Below are 23,046 nucleotides of genomic sequence, written 5' to 3'. Positions count from 1 at the left end.
GCGGAGGGCCCAGGCCGGAGGAGGGCTGCAGGGGGCGGGTCCCGGTGCGGGGAGCCGGGCACCGAAGGGGCGGGCCCGAGGCGGGGCGGGCCGCGGCGCTGACTGGCGGTCCCGGCAGTGATCGCCTCCAGCCGGCGGTGCGGAGCGCAGGCGGAGGTACATGGCCCCGACGGGAGGCGCGCTGCCTGCTCCCGGAGCTCGGCTCCCTGGCTGAGCGCGGCGGCCGCGCCTAGGCCCGCGCGCCCTCGCCCCTCCGGCCGCGGCGCGCGGACATGACCGCGTAGCCTCCTCCTGGGCTGGGATTTGCTTGAAGATTTTCTTCATGGCAGCGATGTCTCCTCAGCAGGAGACTCTGGGAGGACAGCCGGGGCGTTCCTTTTCCCTGACAGGAGTGTCTCGGATCGCAGGAGACACCGGCACCAAGAAGGTGAGGCCTCTGAGCTGGGGCCCCGCGCCCGCCGCTGCCGCAGCCCCCACTCCCGCGCGCGCCCTCCGCGCTCGCCACAGCCACGCGCGAAGCGAGCGGCCCGCGGCGTTCGTTCGAGGACATTCCCGCATTCTCCTGCCCTTGACGACCGCGCGCTGCCGTCTCCCGCGTCGCTCCCGGTACATCCCGAGTCCCGGGAGTTATCCCGAGTTCTTCGTATCTTGAGTTTTATTTTTTCTCGGAAAAGACCCCGCAGCCTCCCACTCGGCCTCCATACGCCGCTGGAGCGGCAGCCCGGCTCCTCCCTTCGGGGGTAGCCCGGGCTGGAGTGGGTGCCGCCTTTCCCTGGTCCACCCGTGTGCTCAGCCCTCGGGTCCCCCCGAGGTGGCCCGGGCGCGACTGCCCCTTGGCGGGGTCAGCTCCGAAGTCGTCAGGGCCGGCGGCGTCCGCCCGGAGCGGCAGCCCGCACTGATGGAGGTAGGCGGCTGGGCTGAGCCCGCTCACCTGGCCGGAGGCACGGCTGCTCCGCAGCAATTTTGGGGATGGTGGGTGGGGTTCCCGCGCCTGGGTCAAAAGTCCCCTCTCGACTCTGGGTCTCGGAGGTGGGGGTCAGAGGTCCGCGATGCGAACCTTCGTCTCCATGGGAACAAGGAGGTTTGGCTGCGGCCTAGACCCGGGCTGGGTGGGCGTCGGTGGGCTGTGGCGGAGGGTGGCGAGGGCCGAGGCGGGGGCCTGGCCCTGCGCTCGTCCGCTGGCCCTGCGACTCCGGCCGGCTGGAGAGGGGTCGGGTGCCGGGGTGGCTGTGGGGGCGGCGCGTGTTCCTGTCAGAGCCGGGAGGAGGCATGCGGGCAGCAACTTGTAGCGTTCGCTTCGCCTAAACACAGCCAGAGAGCGGTAGGAGGATTTTGATCGCCTCAGGTTTCTTTGGAAGGGTTCCCTGAACAAGTGCACCTGGGCCGCGAGCTGTTCAGCTCTCTGAGGAATTGATTTTGGTGTTTCTAGCCATGTCCGCCTACCTCCCAACACCTTATTCCCGCCCCCAGTATAAGATATTCCGATATTTGGCCATTTTTTCCTTGCGGTAGTGGTGCCCTTGCAGCTTCTCTGGAAACTAGTTGCGATTGGAGGGATCATCTAGCCCTTCCTTGGGAAATAACCTCAACGTGTTGCATTTATATCGTTAGAGACTTAAAGGGTTATGTCAGGTTCCCTGCTTGTCCTGCTTTTACTGCCTTTCCTAAATCTTCCCACCAGGACCTTAGGTTGGCTAGAGGGCAGTTGAAGAGAGGTGAGATCCCTGCGCAGGGCGTAGAAGTGTCTGTGAGCTTCCCAGAACCTTGGCTGTGTGGCAGAGCCATCTAGGGGCGTCCGTGAACTTGATGATGTATGGGCTGTAGTGCCGGCTCATCCTTTGATGTATTGAGGCTGCGGTTTGTCCTTGTCACTCGCTTTTCCCCTTCAGAGATGGCGGGAGTGTGTGCTTGTTTCTGTGTGTGTAGTCAAGTCTTCCCAATTAAAACGTGAATTTATCATATTAGTGCTACATTTGGGGAGGTAAATGAATGTTCAGTAACTAATACAGATTTTAAAGCTTTTTAAAAAAAATTTTGTAGACTTAAGAAATTAGACAAAAAAATCAAAGATTTATTTTCCTGAACAGTTTTCTTCCTCTTCCACTAAGGGTAATTAAGCATGCAGGCGAAAGGAGGAAGCAGTAAAGAACAGCTTTATCATTTATGGAGCAGTACTTGCCCAGGAAATAAAGGGTTCCTCTGCTCTTTTCCACATTCTTTTTATTCAGGATAGCTGTTGTCCCTAAGATTCTGTCTTTCATTATGAAACAGAATGGGCTCACACATTACCAAACCAGTATCTACCTTCCCAAGATTGTTGGGAAAAATAAATGTGAAATTGAGTGGATAATGACATATAATAGGTACTCAATAAATGTTAGCACTTACTGTTTGTAATTTCGCCATATTTGTAATTCATACCATTGTGTCCCAGTTGTTCAAACCAAAAATGTAGGGTTCATTTTCAACTCCCCATTTTCTCACTCTGCAACAACCCAATCCATAAGAAAAGCTACTAACACTCAAAACATTATGTTGAATTTCTCCATTTCATCTCCACTGCTGCCACTGTAGTCCAAGCCAAGCCGTCACCATCTCTCACTTATACCTTTGATGAAACTCCTTAACTTGTCTACCACCTTTCTTGCCCTTCTATGACCCAGTCTCCAGTTAGCAGCACCAGAATAATCCTTAAAAATGTAAATTAATCATGCTGCTCACCTGCTTAAAAATCTTGCATTGGCTTTCCATCACATTGACAATAAACTTCAGACCCCATTTCTTGGCCCTGTCTACTTCTCCCACCTCAGCTACCTTTTCCTCCTTGTTTGTATATTCTTGAGGCACATGGGCCTTCCTTTTCACACAAGTGATCAAATTGATTCCTACTTTGAAGCCTTGGTGTTTCCCTCTGCTTCTGCCCCAGGTCATTGCAGCATTGACTCATATTGTTCAGATCCAGAGACCTGTCCTAACTACCTAAATGGAAGCCACCCTCCTCAGTTATACTCTATACCTTCTGCTTTATTTTCATCTTAGCATTCATCCTTGCCTGATATTTTCTTATTTACTTGTCACCCACATCCTTCACCAGATTGTGAAAACCACGAGAATAGGGATCTTATAGGGATCTTATCTATATAGTTCAAGGCTGCCTCCCCAGTACCTAGAACAGTGCCTGCTACATATTAGGTGTTTCATAAATATCAGTTGGTTATGTACAACAGTGAACAGGACAGGCATAGGCCCTGTCATCAGAATTATGGTTTAAAGCAGGATTAGCAAACTTTTTCTTACAGGAACAGATAGTAAATATGTAAGGTTTGTAAATTAGTCTCTGTTGTAGCTAGACAGCTCTGCCATCGTAGCACTACAACAGCCATGGACAATATTTAAATGAATGATCATAGCTGTGTTGCAATAAAACTTTATTTAGACAAACAAGTGGTAGGCCCCTGTTGTGTAGATTCCTGACCCCTGGTCTAGAGTAGTGCTATTGAATGGAACTGTGTGCAATGATGGAGCTTTTCTTTATCTACAATGTGCGATTCAGTAGTCACCAGGTACATGTGGCTATTGAACTCTTGAAAAGTGGTTGGTACAACTGAGAAACTAAATTTTTTTTTGAGACTGGGTTTCACTCTGAACTACAGTGCAGTAGTGTCATCATAGCACACTGCAGCCTCAAACTCCTGGGCTCAAGCATCCACCTGCCTCAGCCTCCTGAGTAGCTGAGACTACAGGCATGCACCACCACTCCTGGCTAATTTTTCTCTTTTTTTTTGTAGAAGTAAGGTCTCACTGTGTTGCTCAGGCTGGTCTCTAACCTCTGGCCTCAAGTGATCTTTCTACCTGGGCCTCTCAAAGTGCTAGGATTACAGGTGTGAGCCACTGCATCCAGCCTCCCCCCAAAATTTTTAACAGCTTCATTGAGGAATAATTGACACATAATAAACTGCACATATTTAAAGTTTATAAATCTGTTAAGTTTTGACATACATATATACACACATACATACACACCTGTGAAACCATCTGTGCAATCAAGGTAATGAACATATTCATCATGCCTAAGAGTTTCTTCATGTTTCTTTATAATCCATCCATTCTCTTCCCATTCCCAGACAACCACTAGTCCGTTTTCTGTCACTCTAGGTTAATTTGCATATTGAATAATTTTAACCACATGAATATATACAAATAAATAGGAAAAATTGTATATAAATGTAATCATACTTTATATTTTTTTGGTCTGGCTTGTTTCATTCAATGTGATTATTTTGAGATTCATCCATGGTTTTGTATATAATCAGCAATTCATTGCTGAATAGTATTCCATCATATGGTTAGCCCACAGTTTGTTTATCCATTCACCTATTAGTGAGCATTTAGATAATTTCCAGTTTTAGGCTATTACAAATAAAGCTGCCATGAACATTTGTGTAGAAGTCTTTGCATGGACTTATGCTTTTATTTCTTTTGGGTAAATCCTTAGATGGGGAACGGGTGGGTCATACTTTATGTATATGTTTAGCTTTTTAAGAAACTATCCAATTGTTTTTTCCAAAGTGATTTTATACTCTCCCTGGATGTTTATGATGTCGATTTGTCCACATTGTCACCAACACTTTGTATTATATATCTTTTTAATTGTAGTCATTTTAGAGGGTATAAGTTGGTATCTGATGGTTTTGATTTGCATTTCCTTAATGACTAATGATGTTGAACATCTCTGTATGTGCTTATTTGCCATCCAAATATTATTTATCTTGATGAAGTGCATATCCAGATATTTTGCCCAATTTTAATTGGATTGTTAGCTTTCTTACTTGAGTTTTGAGAGTTACTTATATATTTTGGATTAAAGTCTATTATCAGATATGTAATTTGCAAATGTTTTCTCTTAGTCTGTGATATGTCTTTTTACTCTTAACAATAGCTTTTAAGGAACAGTTCTTCATTTTTGTAAGATCCAATTTGACAGTTTATTTCTTTAATTTCCTTAATTATAACTAATTTGAATTTAAATTTAAATAGCCACATGTGTCTAGTGGTTACTGTATTGGACAGCACAGGTCAGAGGAAGAGACAAAGACAATAATAATAAAAAATGGCGATAACTGTTGTTAAAGAAACAAACCTGACCCAGATTTAGATAAACGAGGTTGTTGAGCTGAACCACTCTGCATTAGGGTGTTCAGGGAAGGCTCTTTTAAGTGACCCTTAACTCTTTTGTGGGTGAACAGAGTATGCTGTTAAAAGATTCCAAGAAGTGGGAGCTTTAAGTTCAAAGGTCCTGAGGCAGGTGTGTTTGAGGAGCTAGTTTTTAGATGCTGTACAAGAAGTCAATCTCCATTTTGTAGCCACATTTATTATTCTAACCTCAAACAGAATTGCCTAGCTGGAATGCTCACCTTTATTTGCTACTCAGAAGATTTCACCAGTTCCAAAAATCAAATCCACTCTCAGAGGACAAAAATTTTCTATCACTGAAGCTCTTCAAAAGAATATACAATAAATTTGTATAATAATTGCTAAAAATAGGATTCTAAAATAGCACATAAATAAAGCATAGATAAAGCTTTAAGTTCTTCTGGAATAATGCATCCTTGAGGATATCCACATTTGCACCAAACAGTTTTAATGAAATAGAATCTCTTATTAGAATCATTTCAGTTATGGATGATTTGTGTCAGACTCAACACACCCAAATCCTTTGGTTTAACATACAAATGTAAGACTCTTTAAATAGGATGAGAGGATAGGGGAGAGAGACTTATAGGCATGGAAAGCCAGTCAAGGGAAAATAAATTTAAAATAGTTCCAACATTTTAAAATGTAGCAGCTGCTGTTGTAAACTCCATTCTGCCTTTTCTTTCTCCATTCTCTGGGTCCAAATCTGTTTATAGCACCTCATGGTAGAACACTCCCAAGAGCTGACTTTGGCCATATTTGTGTGTCTTTTACTCAGTTAAGTGAAACAACCTAGTGAGTAAGCTTTAGCTCTTCGATACTGAGAAAAAATATTATCCTACTGAATCCTTCTCTGATGTTATTCACAAAGTGAATTGCATAAAATTAGATACATAAGATTTTTTTGGCAGGGAAACTCCTGAAATTATCAAAACTATTAAGTTAATTATGGATGGCCTCTGTTATTACTCTTGTAACCTCTGAACTTCCTTGTTTCTTTGCCTGTAAAATGGAGGTAATCTATATCTTGTATATCTCATGAGGTTTTTTTAACAAGTCAAATGAAGGTGTATGAAAACACTTTCAAAAAAAGTACATAAGTCATTAGTATATCTAACCAAGTGAGAGTAGGTGTAAAGCAAAAAAGTTTGATTTTTAAAAATTTAACATTAATACATGTATATGAATGAATGCTATCCTTCAAAGCAATTACCACTGGAAGCAATAGGTATCAAATATGAGGCAGAAACTCGAGCAAAAAGACAAGAGTTGGCTATAATTTATGGAAGAGTAAAGAAAATTTTAAAAACCTCTTTAAGTGAATGCCTAACTAATAATATACATCAATTATATGAAGTAGGCATTAACTTTTTCTTACAGAAGAAGAAACAGAGCTGGAATTTGAACCCAGATCTTCCAACTCCATTTCTCTTTTCATCTAGACTAAAGCTGCATTTGCTATTGTTTATAACATAAGATGAAGGAGAGAATAGATTTGAATTATGTATAACCAGCTGAGAAAAGCAGAGGCTTTGAGGGGCTTTCCTCCTGAAAGGGGATTACACTCTCTGGGGAGCAGAGTTTATACACCTCTCTATCTACTATCAAATGTTATGTTCATTGCTGCCTTTAGATAAATGTTAGGTAAACATTGACTAATAGTGACAATCAGTGATACAATCACTGGTCTAATTACTTTGGTACTTTCATGATTTTTATGCCTTGGTTTCTGTCATTTTCAGATGTTTTGTATAAGGCAGACAGATGTATTTCAGGATCTCTCCAGCCAGGCCTCATCTCCATGCTCATACCTCAGTCTTGGCTTGCTGTTGGAAATCTTGGCATATCCTCCAGACAAACTTGTATGGCAGTATTTCAAAGTTACATATGGATGCACTGAATCCAATGCTTCATATGATTCTGCTATGGAAAATTATGTGTTTAGGAAACTCAATTCAGCAAACTTTTATATCACATATCTTGAGTCCAGGAAAAGTCTTATGTCCATAGTTATTCTTACTTCAAATAACACCACAATGCATTTTAACATCGCAAAAGAAAAATTAACTTTTTGTGAGTTTAAAATTTATATATTAGAACAGAATATAGCTTTCATAACTTATAAGTTAAGGACAATATTTTATTTTTATACATGTCTAAACAGTAATTATTAATTTTGAAGAGTGAGTCCCCTAAGTTAAAATAGACAGCTGTAACTGATAGACTGAAAATTCACAAGTCACGGATACCTAAATAGTTAGTGCAGTTGTTGCTTTTAGTTCTGAGGTGAAGATTGTCATGAAGCAATTTATCATTCTCTTGTGCCTTTGGCATTGTCCTGGGTTATGATTTGGTGAAAGGTCTGCAGGACAAAAAGTGGAACATGTTTAGTAGACTGAGGAGAAGTGAGAAAACTGATGTATCCACAGAAAATGAAATCCTCTACAGTCAATAACTTAGGTGTCTGAATTCTTTCACAGTTCTTACCCTTCTATCCAGAACTTGGTGGCTATTCTTTTCAAAGTAGAGGCATCCTGTGCCCTATGGGACCACATGCAGCTTACCAAAACTGTGTAGTTATAAAACTTGCCTTTTTGGAAGGTATGTATAGCTGAAAATATGCTAGATTTCAACTTGAATTGCCACTAAAACAAACTGTATAAAATGTCACAAACAATAGGTATATAATATCAAGTTTATTTATGTGTATGTACATACACTCATATATACACTTGTATAATATACACAGTGCTTTCATGAAATACATGTATATATTATCATTGTGATTCAATGGAGTTTCATGAGTCATACCCCTCATGTCTCCAGAGCATTTGGTAAGAACCTCTAAAATAAACCTTCAGTGAAGGAAACGTTTGCTTTCCTGTTCATTTTGGTAGTATCTCAAGTGTTGGGGATCGCAGGGATGCTGGAGGTTCTATTGTGTGTAGAAAGCCTGTAGACAGAATGCTCAATTTGGTTGTGGCAACTGCAGCACTTTTTTGAAGCAAGCTAGGATAGTGGTGATCTTTAGCTTTTGTTTACTTAAGGGAGACTCTGCTACAATTAATTGCCTTATTTGAGCTACCAATAATGGAGCTTGTAGGCAACATACCCTAGTTTATTTTATAATTTTGTTTCAGTCTTATTTTTTTAATCTAGGACAAGCTTAGATTAGAAACATCCAACTGGCAGCAGAAATAGCCCCATCAGCACTGTAGGTCAGTGGTGTGCTGAGCAGCCTTGACCTAATTTTGACAGACACCTGTCACATGGCACAACTGAAATGTAAAACCTGTTTTTGGATGTCTGGTCACTTATGTGTGGACTCTGAAAATGGAATGTATGTGTGCTCACATCAGCTCACATATCAAAGATCTGGAAAACCCAGCTGCTGTGTGGCCTTTTGCTTTCCTTATTTACCTGAATCCTAACTGACACCTAGGGGAATGTTTGTATTCCCTCTCCTACCTCTGCATTCACCCTCTTGAACCTCAGCTTTAAGAGTAGCCATTACCAGGTGACACTATGTCTAAATCTAGATAGACTTGGATCTGTTTTTTATTCTCATTTGATACACTGTTTTGTTTTTTTTTCTTTTTTTACCATTAGGTTTTTAGATTTGATCACAGTACTTTTCCTCTCTTCCTGAAGAAAATGAAGGTGCTCAGACCAATTCTGGTTGGGATTATTTATGAGTAAATAGAAGATTATACTTATTACAGACCAAACTGACAGTAGCAGGAAGCTTTAGCATATCCAGTGGTCAAAACTTTGTTGTGATAATAAGACCCAGAAGCAAGGTGCAAGGTTAAAAGTAATTCTCTTTTTCCCTTGCAGAGCCAGTGTCTTGGAAGTATGAAGGTTCAGTGGCTTGGGTATGTCTCCACAAGTAAATGCTACAGGCATGTAGGGAAAGCAAGCAAGAAAGAATTTATTGCTTACTAAATTGCACGGACTAGCCACAAATTAGAATAAGCTAATTTGTAAATTTGATTAAATATTCTTTTCTAAGCTTGAAAATTTGAAGTTATTTAAAAGCTTTCCAGAAGGCCCTTATTTTAATTACATGTTTATTTTAAATGCTTCACCATTTCACTTAAATTCAACTGAAATGTTTGCATTTTTTTCCTAATAAAGTAGAACCAAAAAAATTGCATGAAAAATTATAGTTTACCTCTGATTTAAATCTTTCATCCTGTTCCTTTCTTTTTATATGCTTTATTTTCCTCTAATCTCCGTGAGAACTAAGAATGACCAGATTCAGAGTGATTTAGAGATCCCCAAAATAGTACTGTATCTCTTGGTTGACATGAAGTTAAAATTCCAGTGAGTGTCTACATACAGGTTTTTATATATAAAAAATGTTTTCTGCATTGTTGAAAATAAAACCAAACCTTTTTCTTTCTTCAGTTACCTGTTTATACATTCATTTTCCTACATAGGCACACTTGTGTTACCACCTTAAACTCTCTGAGATAGGTGATGTTAATTCATTCACTTACAAAACAACTATTGAGAATTTCCTCTGTGAAAACCTTATATAGGTCACTGGAGGAGTAGGGGAGGAATGGTGGCATATCATAATAGGCAGGTGGGCAGATTGCTCAGATCCCTGAAGAATTCAAATGAAGAGCTGCTGAAACTTTTTGCACAAAAATATATTGGGCAAAAAGCAAATAATTTCCCATTTTCACATTGAGAATGCAAAGATATGCTTGTTACTGAATGAGTTTCATTAGTTGTTTTGTGTTATAAGAAAGAAGAAAATTATAGCTTCTGACTATGTACCAGTTTGCTAGAATAGAGCCAGTGGTGTAGTAGTTTGATAGTTAGCTTTGTTTTTGTTTTTAACAAATAAAAATATAATTCACATACCATACACTTCACCCACTTAAAGTGTACAGTTCAGTGGCATTTAATGTAGTCATAGAAGTCATAGTGCATTCATCAACATAATCAATTTTAGAATATATTAATTACCTCAAAAAAAAATACCACACCCTTAGCCATCATACCCCAATACCCCCAAACCCTAGGTAAGCACTAATCTACTTTAAGTCTCTATACATTTGCTTATTCTGGACAGTATAGAAATGGAATCATATTATATATGGTCTTTTGTAAGGGTTTCTTTAAATTAGCATAATGTTTTCAATGTTTATCCATGTTGTAGCATATATAGGTACTTCATTTCTTTTTATTGCCAAGTAATATTTCATTGTATAGATATATGACATTTTGCTTCTCCATTCATCAGTTGATGGACATTGGTTTTGTTGCCACTCTTTGAGTATTATGAATAATGCTGCTCTAAACATTCATGTCCAAGTCTTTGTGTAGACATATGGTTTCATTTTTCTTGGATATGTACCTAGGAGTGGAATTGCAGGATCATATGGTAACTCTATGTTTAACCACTTGAGTAACTGCCAAACTGTTTCCAAAGTGGCTGTGCTGTTATACATTCACACCAGTAAAAGAGTCCAATTTTTCTACATCCTCACACTTGTTATCTATCTTTATATTATAGTCATCCTAATGTGTGTATCTCATTGTGGTTTTGATTTGCATTTTGCTGATGGCTAATGATGTTGAGCATTTTTTACTGTGCTTATTGGCTATTTGTATACCTTCTTAGGAGAACTGTATATTCAAATTATTTGCCCATTTTTTAATTGGGTAATTTGCCTCTATTGAGTTGTAATATGAATACAAGTCACTTATCAGATATATGATTTGCAAAAGTTTTCTCCCATTCTATGGGCTGTCTTCATTCTCTTAATGGTGTCTTTTGAAACACAGAAGTTTTAAATCTTGAATATGCCTAATTTGTCTTGATTTTTTTGTTGTTGCTTGTATTTTTTGTGTGATATCTAAGAAACCGTTGCCTTATCCAAAAGTGACAAATATTTAGGCCTATGTTTTCTGTTAAGATTTTTGTAATTTTAGCTCTTACATTTAGGTCTTTGATCCATTTTGAGTTAATTTTTGGTATATGGTATGAGGTAGGAGTCCAACTTTATCCTTTTGCATGTGGATATACAGTTATCGCAAAACCATTTGTTGACAAATGGTTGTTGACAAACCATTTGTTGACAAATTGTTGACAAATGGTTTACTTTATCATCAGAGAGATGTTTAGTATGTAACTCAAAGTGATATACATCAACACTGTTCAAAAGATGGAGTTTCAGTGTATAGATATGACTCTGACCATCTAAGTCCATAGCAAATTACTAGATGTCATCTACTCTTTATGAGGTCATCTAGATATGAATATCAAGCACTTGAAAATTCTGAAAAAATATATTTTAAGCTGACAAAGAAAATACACTGTACATTGTTTGAAATTTACCTTGTTTCCTGTGAGGCAAAGAATCATAGTTATTCCTGTCACAGAACAACCGTGCAATTTGTTGGTGCTGGGATAAGCATAACTTCAGCCTGTCCTGACAAGTTTGTATTATTATACATTTGTAAAGGAATAAATAGTCTCATTCTATTTCAGTGTATTGTATTTCATGTCATTGTTATGTGCAAGAAGAAAATACAAGTCTTTATTGCCTGAGAACAGATTCTTTAATACATCAATGAATTTGTTTTAGAGTTACCATTGGCTCTTTGTTTAGCTACATTGAGCAAAAGAAAGAGATCTGTGTATTTTGAATCAACTGATACCTAAATCTATTTATGAAGCCCCAGATTATATTGGCTGCTCTTAATACTTTCTATTACTTAAAGAGAATTGAATCCTAAATGCATGATACATGTAATGTTTATTTTCCTGTATAAACAGGGTGAATCTTTGGTAGACACTTAATATGGGAACATGAGAGACAGAAGGGACATAGAGACTATGTAGTCCAAATTTTCTCATTTTGTAGGTAAGGAAAAGTGACCCAAAAAGTGACTGAATTGCCTTGGGTTGTTTATCTCATTAGTGGTAGAGTAAGTCTGAGTACAGACAATAGGACCTCAAGTAAAAACAATATTCTGCCTGTAGTTTAATTGAATTCTCTTCCATAAGAATCCAACTGGATGAGGTGTGGATATTTAGCATTTGACCCTTTATACATCTGACAGTTATATAACTCAAAAAATCCTGTCTAATCATTGTATATACAAATGGTCTTCTACATGAGATTTTCATGAAAAATTCGTATTTTAAAAACACCTTTTCAGAAGAAAATTTATCATCCTTCTTTATTCATTCTCATGTTTAACTGCTATCACTCTCAGAAAGATTTTCTTACATTTGAAAGTTTCTTAATTTGGGAACCATGAATCCCTAAGAAATCCATTTTGTGGTGGTTTCTGAACCTCTGAAATTCTATGCAAAGTTTAGTTCACAACTGTTGAAAATTTCTCAAAGAACCACTACCCAAAGTTAACCTGGATTCTCTTTCTGCAGCTTAATCCACTTCTTTTTGCCTTATCCTCCTTGGAAGATATTTACTCCTCTTTATATTATAGCTCTGCATTAATTTGGAAATCATTACTATTTCCAAATGAAGAATCTCAGATCATTTTAACTTTTTTCATGGGCTCTTTCTTTTCTCCACATTTTAAATAATTTTCTGGCTGTCTTTTGAACCCTTCCAAATTCTTCATAAACCTGAAAGCCAAGGAGCTCAGAATTAGAAATCATATACTAACGAAGCTCTAGTTTAGAATCTTGTATCTGCTGACAGTGACATCAGAGGGTAAGGGGAAGCAGATGCAAAGCTGGGGAGGTCCTGAATAAAGGGAATCAGGGTAGAAATTATGAATCAAGGCCAGGTCTGAAGGTGAAACAATCCTTCAAACAATCTGGAACATAGCTTGATGTGTATGAACGAACTGCCACCTTTCTTAGAAAAATCGATAGTCTTCCAGGATTGAGACTCTTCATGTGGGGAGGTGCCACTCTCCCTTGCAATACAGATACTTGCCTCCCAGATTTCCTTTCTCTTTGCAACCTCTGCAGTCACATTAGCCTAAGATGTTAGGTTACTGAGGGTTATGTTCCTAAGAGGTGTGAGTAAGGAAGATGGGATGGGGAACCTGTGGCCTCAAGGCCAGGTGTGGCCATCCAGATCCCCGAGTGCAGCAGCTCAACCAAATCCAAACTTCACAGAACAAATCCCTTTATTAAAAGGATTTTTCCTGTAAAATTTGGATTCAGTCAAAAGGCTGCACTCGGGGATCTGGAAGGCCACACGTGGTCCCGAGGCTACAGGTTCCCCACCCCACTGATAGCAACAAATACAAATATAAATACACATCATGCAAAAAATTGTTATGCAAATAACTTGGCCTGAAACTGATTCATGGTTAATATCTCCTAGATGAGATGTCTGATATTCTCTATCTTTAACCTGTTTGTTTCCTATGCTTTATTAATGTTTTATCTAATTATTTTATTTGCTGTTTCAGTTGTGCTAAGGAGATTTGGGCATAAAATTTTCCAAGTGTGAACCAAAAGATTAATGAGGGTAACAGCAACACTGAGGCCAGAGCAGTTCTAACAACAATAATTTGAGACAGATCCCTAGATGAATTTGTGGGATACAAATTGTGCCAAAGAAGTGAGAGAAGAATAAGAGCATATAGTGAGAATAGCTTTGGTGATACAGCCTAAACTACACTCATGGCTGTTTGTGATTGATTGTCAGTTTAACTCATGTGTCTCTAGTGGCTGTTTTTAGAGGTGTTAAATATAAAAGGTTGAATTTAAAGAGTAATTATCTGGATAATTCAAGTTGAATAAAACCTCATTTGCCACAAATTTTAAGTCAATGGAAACAGAGTACCTGAATTATATTTATATACCACCTAGAAAAAAGTTACAACAAAAAAATAAAAATCTATTTTGAAGGAGGGATTCCCAAATGTGTAAAAATTTAAATTTAAAACAAAATTTAAAGGTTGATTAAATGTTTATATAAGAACTAGTCTCTGTACCTTTGCTTTAACTGTTTTTTTTTCCTCCCTTTTAACTTGTTTTTCCTTGAAGGCTAGTTTGAGCCCTAGCCTGCCTATGAAATAGAGTAGTACCTACTCTGATGACACTTTGGGGTATAAATAAAAGAATCCATATCCAGCCATTAGCATAGAGCTGGACACATAACCAGCAATAATAAGAGTTAGGATGGTGTTTTTCCTAAACACTCTGATTAACATTTAACCTCTTTATTCTCTGACCATAAAAAAAAAAAAAAAAACCACTACCTACACCACTTTTTAACACTTACTATCCTATCTTTTTAACTTTTCTATTTTAGATGTTATAGTTTTATCTACATAATGAAATTGTGTAGGCTCCTTGATAGGCAAAGATGGACAATACAAAACCTGTTGAATTGAATTGAAAATCAACATTTACTTACCTTAGAAGCCACGTGGTTTTCATGTATGTATTTATTTATTTATTTATTTTTCCCTCAACAGAAAATGAAAGCATTAGTAGAAAGGAGGAGAAGTGCTCCATCTCTTCTCCTGGATAAAGCCCTGCAAAAACAGCCTACAACCAGCAGGTAAGTGCAAGGCTTTTTACTACACGTTTGGTATGTGCATGCAACTTTATATTACATAAAGAGTTTTACAGATCATATTTTTTTATGTGTGGGTGTTGTTTGCTTTCCATTAGCACCAGCATTCTCTGTTTAATAATAGAAAATATGACTTCTGTTATGAGGTTTTTAATAAGACTTACTCTTTGTGGGAATCACAAAGCCTTTTAGAGCTGGTGTGTATGCTCAGTTGGTTTAAAACTGATTCAAAAGTGAATCTCACATCACAAAGTATGCAAACATACAGATTCTACATTTTATCAAAATTTATTTGTAGAAACAATTAGAAAGCAGAATACTGAATGTTTTGTTATGCATAAAATTTTTCTTATTTTTTATCATAAGGTGATGCCTATGCATGGATAAGGTAATTTTTTAATCAATTTTAGATATGAAGGAAGATAAAAACATTAAGATTATAAAAAATGGAATATTGATTTCTTTTAGGCATTATTGGCTAAATTAGTGAAATTTGAAGTGGAAAATCAGGCTAAATACCTAGTAAAGTGGCCATTTCACCTATTGTGACTAATTACTATTTCAGTGGACATTTTACGGGTCTTTCATAATGTGTAGAAATTGAATGGATATGCAATCATTCATTCATTCATTTTTAAATAGCATTTTAACTCATAGGACTTTTTATGTTCAAAGGAGTTCTGTGATGACTTTCTTCTAAGCTGTGAATCCTTTTATATAAAGTGAAGTCCTCATCTTTATTTAAAGTAAGGACATATCTATAACTATGATATTTCTATGAATGTGTTAATTTAACATAAAAATCTATATGAAAAGATATGGAAACTTTCTAGTGCTGAAATAGATTCTATATCCAAACCTCACTTAGTGAAACTTATCAAAATACTTAGGTCACTTTCTTCTCAGTACTCAGCAAGTTCTTTCAGACTAAGTACTCTTTCCAACATGTTCCGAAAATACATATGCTTTAATCATTGGGTTAATTAGGAATGTAAACTCCTTTTAATAGATGCCTAATGAAAATTTAATTAGGAAGATAGTCTTCCAAATAAAAATATAATAATATATTTCAGTGTCATATATAAATGACTTTTGAATTGTTTGCATCAGTGTGTTTTTGCATTAGTGTGGATAAAAAAGAATGGTTATATCTTCACAGTTTAACCCTGATTACCTAGAAAACCCAGGGGAAAGAATTTGGGGGGGGGGTAGATAGATGAAGCAGAATTATCAGTACAATTGTATTTCTCTTCTATAGGAATAAAAATAATTTTATTGTTCCCTTTTTTTAACAGATAACCAGTTTTAGGTAAAATTCCTTATTAAAAGATTCTGGGTTTGAAGTGTGCTCAGATTTTCAATTAAAAGTAGTCCTCATATCAAGGAAACTTTAGCCTGAGATCAGGGACCAGTAAACATCCTCCTAACCCTGGGTGAGAATCTGTAATAGTATGCATGTAGGTACTGAAAGTTCATGTACCAGCCATTCTACCTCTGGGTATGTAACTATAAGAATTGAAGTCAGGGATTGGAATAGGTATTTGTAAATCCATTTTCATAGCAGCATTATTCACCACAATCAAAATGTAAAAATGAATGGATAAATAAATTGTGGTATATACATACAATGCTATATTATTTAGGCTTAAAAACAAGGAAAATTTTGTCATATGCTACAACATGGATGAACATTGAAGACATGCTAAATGAAATAAGCCACTTACAAAAGGATGAATACTGTATAATTCCATATTTATGAGATGACTAGAATAGCCAAATTCATAGCCATGGAAAGTAGAATACTGGTTGCCTGGAGCAGGGTGGAGAGGGAATAGGGAGCAGGGATTGGGGAGTTATTGTATAATGAGTCTGAAGTTACAGTTTAGGATGGTGAAAAATGTTCTGAAGATAGATGGTAATGATGGTTTTACAAAAATATGAGTGTACTTAATGCCACTAGACTGTTTACTTGAAAATGGCTAAAATGATAACTCTTATGCTATATATAATTTTTCTATAATATAAACAAGTTTAGAATAACTTTCCTTTCCATGCAAGAAAAAACAAACTTCCAATACAATGTTTTGTCCTGTCTGATATGATCAGTCTTTATTTATCATTCTAATCATCCTACTATAGCAAAAGTGGAAATAAGCACTTTTGTAAAACCCCAGAAAATAAAGTGTATGCCAAAAAGAAAAAAAAGCTTCATATAGACCTGTGGTTCTCAATGGAGTGGTAAGAACCTCTGGGAGGCACTTGGGAATTTTGTGGGAATCTGTGAGTTTTTCTGGGAATTAAAATAAATGTATATGTATAGACTTTTATGTAACAAAGGGGCATTGGGTCTAATAGAATCAAGAACCACTGATGTAGATGAATTGCTACGCTAGAGAAAAATGCTAACAATTTGACTTGATGAGAAATGCCACTTATGATGGTTTTAGGTTACAGAACCAATATAATGATATATAACTATACCCCTCCTAAGACTGTCTCCCTGTCCAACTTTGCAATAATTGGTGCTTACTTTAGAGCCAGTTCCCCAAGTTCCTATTTTATTAGTAGCAAAATATGATGGATTTTGTGTCAAAATAACCATAATAAAAAAAGTTTAAGTTAAAGTTTACATGTTTTAATCTTCAGTTTATTTCCTATGAGTTTCTCTAGGTCAATAATATGAGTGCGTAGTGCCAGGGAACAGAACCTTCACATGCCTTATAGAAATGATGCTTTTATTCTGTGTAGCTATTAGTGGTTAGATTCTGAAGGTATACAAAATATTTGTAAGTAATAAAATCTCAGGATTGGGAAAGAACCTTAAAGAACCTCTAGTCTGGTGGTTTTTAAACCTTTCTAATTCAGTACTCTACAGTGGGACCCAGCCATCTGCATATTTTTCAAAAACTCTCCCTAGTTGATTCTGATGCACTCCTTTTTTTTTCATTCTGGTAGGAACACTTAACATGAGATCTATCATCCTTATAGATTTTTAAGTGTATAATACAGTATTGTTATCTATAGGATTCTAATGCACTCTTGATAGAGAACCACTGTGGTAAGATATAAAAGAATCCTTTTATACTTATTTGCTTATTCAAAAAGGAATACTGAAACAGGATTTTAAGGAAATATTTAAAATTAATAGGAGTAGTACATATTTCATATAAAATAAATAATATGGACATATTGAAAGCAAAAAGTCCCTGTTCCATCCCCATATATCCTTCTTAATCATGTGTATATCCTTTTAAATTCTTGTCTATTCAGTTGTGATTAAAATTTTTACTTGCTTTCCCTCATATTTAAATTCACATAGATAATATTTTTTCATTTTCAAGACTCTTGCAGTTTTTTAAAAAATTGGAGATCAAATCCTATTATAATAAAAATTCAAGAAAATCTTTGAATTTTGTTCACCTTTGTATGTTCCTGAAAAGTTACATAAATCAGATTTTTATGAATTATTAATGAAATTTCTATTCTTAAAAAATCCTAAAGTTAAAACGTAAATCTTACAGTATAAAACTTAATATTTTTATTAAATAATGCTCTTCTTTTTCCACATTTGTTAAAAATAATGCAAATTTTTACAGTTACAATTTTGAAGTCCAAGATTATAGCATACCTATTTTAAGTAGAACTTTATACAATAAAATTCTACTACCCCTCCAAAAAAGCACTACTGAGATGTAACATGGGAGCTAGCCTGCAAAAGATTATGGGCATTGTGGGGGCAGACAGCAAAGAAATGGAATGTTCTACTTATTGGCATTTAATAATTTTTTAGCTACACCCATATTTGATTTTGGCTTTATGGTAGACCTTACTAATTTTACTATTGTCCCTTAGTTACTTTGGTACTTAGTAACTAATGACTTGTAGATGATGAAGCTTTTATCAAAATCTACAGGAGATTTAAAAGACATTTTTCATTTCACATCTGTTGCATCTCAGTTTTTTTTTATTTAATGAACAAGAGCTGGGTTTATAGAGGAAGAAAGACTTAGGTTAACTGAATTAACCATGATGAATTAACCATGTTTATGTGTTAAACACAGTTTTATCACCAATGCCATTTTATGAACCCATAGAGTACATGAAGAGAGGCAGTTTACAGATTTTAATATTTTGTTTTTGTGTGTAGACACCAATCAGATCAGCTGGAGGTGGTTTCTCTGAGTAATTATTATACTATCTGCTACAGCAGATGACAGACATCTTTCACACTAAGGAGGTTAGAGGTTTTCTAAGGTGAGTGATTGCAACATGGCTGCACTTAGCTGCTTTTACTCTTTGACACAATAGTGTTCCATTCTGTGTTTAAGGGCAACCTAACCTTGTGTCATAGTTGTCCCCGTGTTAAGAATCTGGGCACATATACTAAAGGGCTTAGTTTTCTTAAAAGTAAAATGAGAATGTTGAAATATATTAGTTTTTAAATCCTTTCTAGTTCTATGGTTGTATAATTATGATTTGTTGAAATTAAACAAATCACACCATACTCACTAGCCTGGGCTCAAGTGTCACTTCCTTCAGGAACTCCTCTAACTCTTAATAAATAACACACATGCTCCTACAGCACCCCATATATCTAGTTTTTATATGTAAATAATAGAAATTTATTGCTTGTAGCTCTAGAGGCTGGAAAGTCCAGGATTAAGGCACCAACAAGTTTGGTGTCCCATGGGGGCTGCTCCTTGCTTTCAAGCTGTCACCTCTTACTGCATCCTCATATAGTGGAAGGGGCTAACAGCTTCTCTGCACCTCTTTTATAAGGGCATTAATCCTATTCATGAGGGCTCTGCTCTCATGACTTAATCAGTCCCTAAAGGGCTAACCTCTTAATATTATCATGTTGATGATTAAGCTTCAACAAATGAATTTTGTGGGGGACACATTTGGACCATAGTACCTGGTTACTCTAGGCCTCAGTTTCCTCATCAGTGAACTGGAAATCACAATAATACCCTTTTCTTTAATTGACACATAATAATTGTATATATTTATGGGGTACAGTGTGATAAACACCTATATATCTTTTAATCAGCACTCAATTTGAATCACCTTATGTGCATGTTCCCTTTAGCGTCCTAGCAGACTTGTTAATAAAAAAATACCTTGTAAATATGGTATTATTCGTTGGAGGAATTAGTGAAGGAATGAAGGGCTCTATTTCCAAACCAAAAGAGAAATTTAATGAGTTGGCACTGTTTATGACTTTTCCTGGCCTCCTTTAAGTGGCCAATGCATAAGATACTTTTCTTCTTCATTGGTATTTGTGAAATTCTCAATAGAGAAAAATGGAAATTTCTTTTAACAAAATGATTCTGGGTTATTGTTAGTAAGTACTTTCTTGCAGCAAAATACCACAAGAACTCATGTGTGCAGTCTGTAAATTCCATATATATTAGCATTCTTATGGTATTTCTTCATTGTTTGTTTAGAAATGAATTCAAGTCATACAAATTTTCCCTTTTCATCCATTTTTGTTATAAGTAACAATCTGTTGCCACTTTTAAGTTTTTATTCACCTGTCAATCTCCTTCTCTACCTCCAAAGTCATTTATTATGTGTGTGCTACTTGTAAGACTGTGTGCTAGGTACTTTACATATATTACCATTTAAATCTCTGCTTACTGCTGCTGAGAGGAGAGAATGGTGACACTGGGGAAGCACTGTGGCACAGCAGATTTGGTTGTGATTCGGCTTTGGTTGCATTCAAATGCTGGCGCTCAACCTGATTATCTGTGTGACCTTGGATAAATTACCTGAATTCTGAGCCTGTGTTTTCCTCTGTAAAATATGGATCATAATGCTTACATTATAGAATATAAAATGAGGAAATAAATTAAAGTGCTTAGAAGATTAACTTAGTTATTATTAGTTGTCTTCTTCCCTTCCCTTCGATGTACTTCATTTTTAAGCTTCAAACCTCCCAGCACATCTAGTAATATCAAACTTGTTAATAAAATGCACCTACTTTATCATCATAGCATGTATAATTAGAAGTGACTCACTGATCCTGGCTCATTATATAGTGGAAATTAAGTCAAAAACTTGCAATAGATCACACAATTGATTAGTGTCAGAGACAAAACTAGTACCCAGGCCTCTGGTCTTGATGGAATATTCTTTACGTTGCACAAACAAAAGGGGTATGATATAGTTAATGTCTAAGAGCATGGACTGTGAAACCAAATTGCCAGATCTGAACCTCAGTACTTCTTCTTACTAGCTGTGTGATCTTGGGTAAGTTTTTAAACCAGGGATAATAATGATACCTACTTCATAGGATTTTAAGGAAAAATAAGTGAGTCTTACATATGTAAAGTTCTTAAAGTGGACTCTGGCACTATATATATATATATATATATATATATATATATATATATAAAATGTAGGCTATTTATTATTGTTAGTGGTAGTAGCAGTAGTAACAGCAGAAATGCACATTATCCTTGTAGAGAGACTCTTTAAGGACTATAGCAGATGGGAAATAAAAAAGATGAAAGATTCAAAATCTGGAAGCCAGCGAGAGTCTAATATTAAATTCATTTAGCATTTCTAGGTTTGTCCTGAAGCAATATAGATTTATTCTTGGTAGACCCTGACAACTCTTGAGTTCTCCCTAGGCAGAGGTTCTAAGAATGCCTAGAATGACTATGGGAAGTGAGGGCTTGAGCCATACAGGATTAACCTGGTTTGCTCAGCCACTTAAAATGAATGGGCTGTAGGAGGTTCATATGTGCCAATGCTATGAATCAAGATTAGATACATATAGAATTGGGTGGTTTGTGGTAAGGGTGATAGGATAAGGAAGCCCAATGAGAAAGCACTAGATAACTAGGAAAGCAGCCATTTGCTAATTGGCTTCTACTTCCTTTTAGTCCATTCACTCTTGTTGTGCATGACCCCACACCACACACACACACACACACACACTCTCTCTCGCGCGCGCGCGCGCGTGCACTCATATTGTCCTGCTTAGACTATCCCTCATTGTGTTCTACAAATTCCTCATTATCCCACTTTCTTTTTTCTCTGTTGCATCATAACTTTAGTATGAACCTAAAGTGTGTGATATTAATAGCTCACTTTCTTATGCTCTGGAGTGGTTTACTGAAGACTGTAGAAAAATCTACTTGCATAACAGAATGAAAAACTGCCTCTACCTATGATAGTTTAGTGTGAACCTTCCAGATACAGCAAACAGAATGAGCTAAATGACCTCATAAAGGCCTCTGTCATGCTGACTCTAAGGTAATTGTAGTAACAGTTTGACATAATTTAAAGGAAAAGTTAATTTAAAAGAAGTTACTGGACTTTCTTTTGGAGTTTTGTAAACTTTCTGTACCTAGATACAGTTTCTTGACATAAGACTTTTAAATAAAATTTTGAACTTTATAGGAATTTTTTAAAAACTGTGCAAGACTTTCTTAAAATTACAATAAACTATACTGACATAGTATCTTAGAAAAAACCTGCACCAAACACTATTCTTTGGGTGTTCTTCTCATCACATACTTTGAATCATCCACGGATCTCTCAATTAAAAACCTCAGACTCCATTGTCCAAAACTCTAGGAATAGACCTGTTTATCATGAATGTGTACTGAATTTTGTCAGATGCTTTTTCATGATCCCTATCTATTGAGATGATCATATGATTTTTTTTCTTTTTTAATTTGTACTATATGAGTTAATGATTTTTTTAAATGTTAAAGCAACTGCATTCTTGGAATAAAGTTTGCTTGGTCATTTTGTCATATCCTCTTCATATATTGTTTAATTCAGTTTTCTCAAGGGTGTTTTTAGGACTTTTGCCTCTATATTCATGAGGGATGTTGTTTTGTAGTTTTCCTGTAATACTTTTGGTTCTGATATCAGGGTGTAGTGCTAGCTTCTATCAATGAGTTAGGAAGTAATGTCTCTTCTTCAATTTTCTGAAAGAGTTTGTATAGAATTACTATTATTTCTTTCCCCTAAATGTGTGATAGAATTCACCTGTGAAGCTCTTTGGACTTGGAGTTTTGATTGTTTGTTTTGAGGAGGCTTTAATTACATATTCAACTTCTTTAATAGGACTGATCAGGTTATTTCTTTTTAAGTAGGCTGTGGTTGACTATGTATAGTTCAAGGATTTTTTTTTCATGTCATCTAAGTTATTAAATTTATAGCCTTATAGTTCTTCATAATCTTCCATTATTGTCCTTTTAACATCTGTAGATACTGTAGTGGTATTGGTATAATTCCTGATATTGGTAATTCTAGTATTAGTTTATTATATAGTATATATTAGTATGATCTAAATGTGTTACAT

General features: G+C 36.7%; 1 protein-coding gene across 1 annotated transcript in view; it reads left to right on the top strand.

Annotated features, from left to right (window-relative positions):
* Positions 1 to 238: 238 nt before the first annotated feature.
* ARHGAP20 (Rho GTPase activating protein 20) overlaps positions 239 to 23,046 on the top strand; it is a 96,203-nt gene continuing 73,395 nt past the window's right edge. Inside the window, exons 1-2 of the mRNA XM_012773758.3 lie at positions 239 to 427; positions 14,623 to 14,708. Of these exons, the coding sequence (XP_012629212.2) occupies positions 323 to 427; positions 14,623 to 14,708 (191 nt within the window). The 5' untranslated portion in view covers positions 239 to 322. The remainder of the gene's footprint in view (positions 428 to 14,622; positions 14,709 to 23,046) is intronic.

This window comes from Microcebus murinus, chromosome 4 (assembly GCF_040939455.1).
Source record: "Microcebus murinus isolate Inina chromosome 4, M.murinus_Inina_mat1.0, whole genome shotgun sequence".
In the NCBI taxonomy this organism is placed as follows: domain Eukaryota; kingdom Metazoa; phylum Chordata; class Mammalia; order Primates; family Cheirogaleidae; genus Microcebus; species Microcebus murinus.
This window is presented reverse-complemented; position numbering and strand designations above follow the sequence as displayed.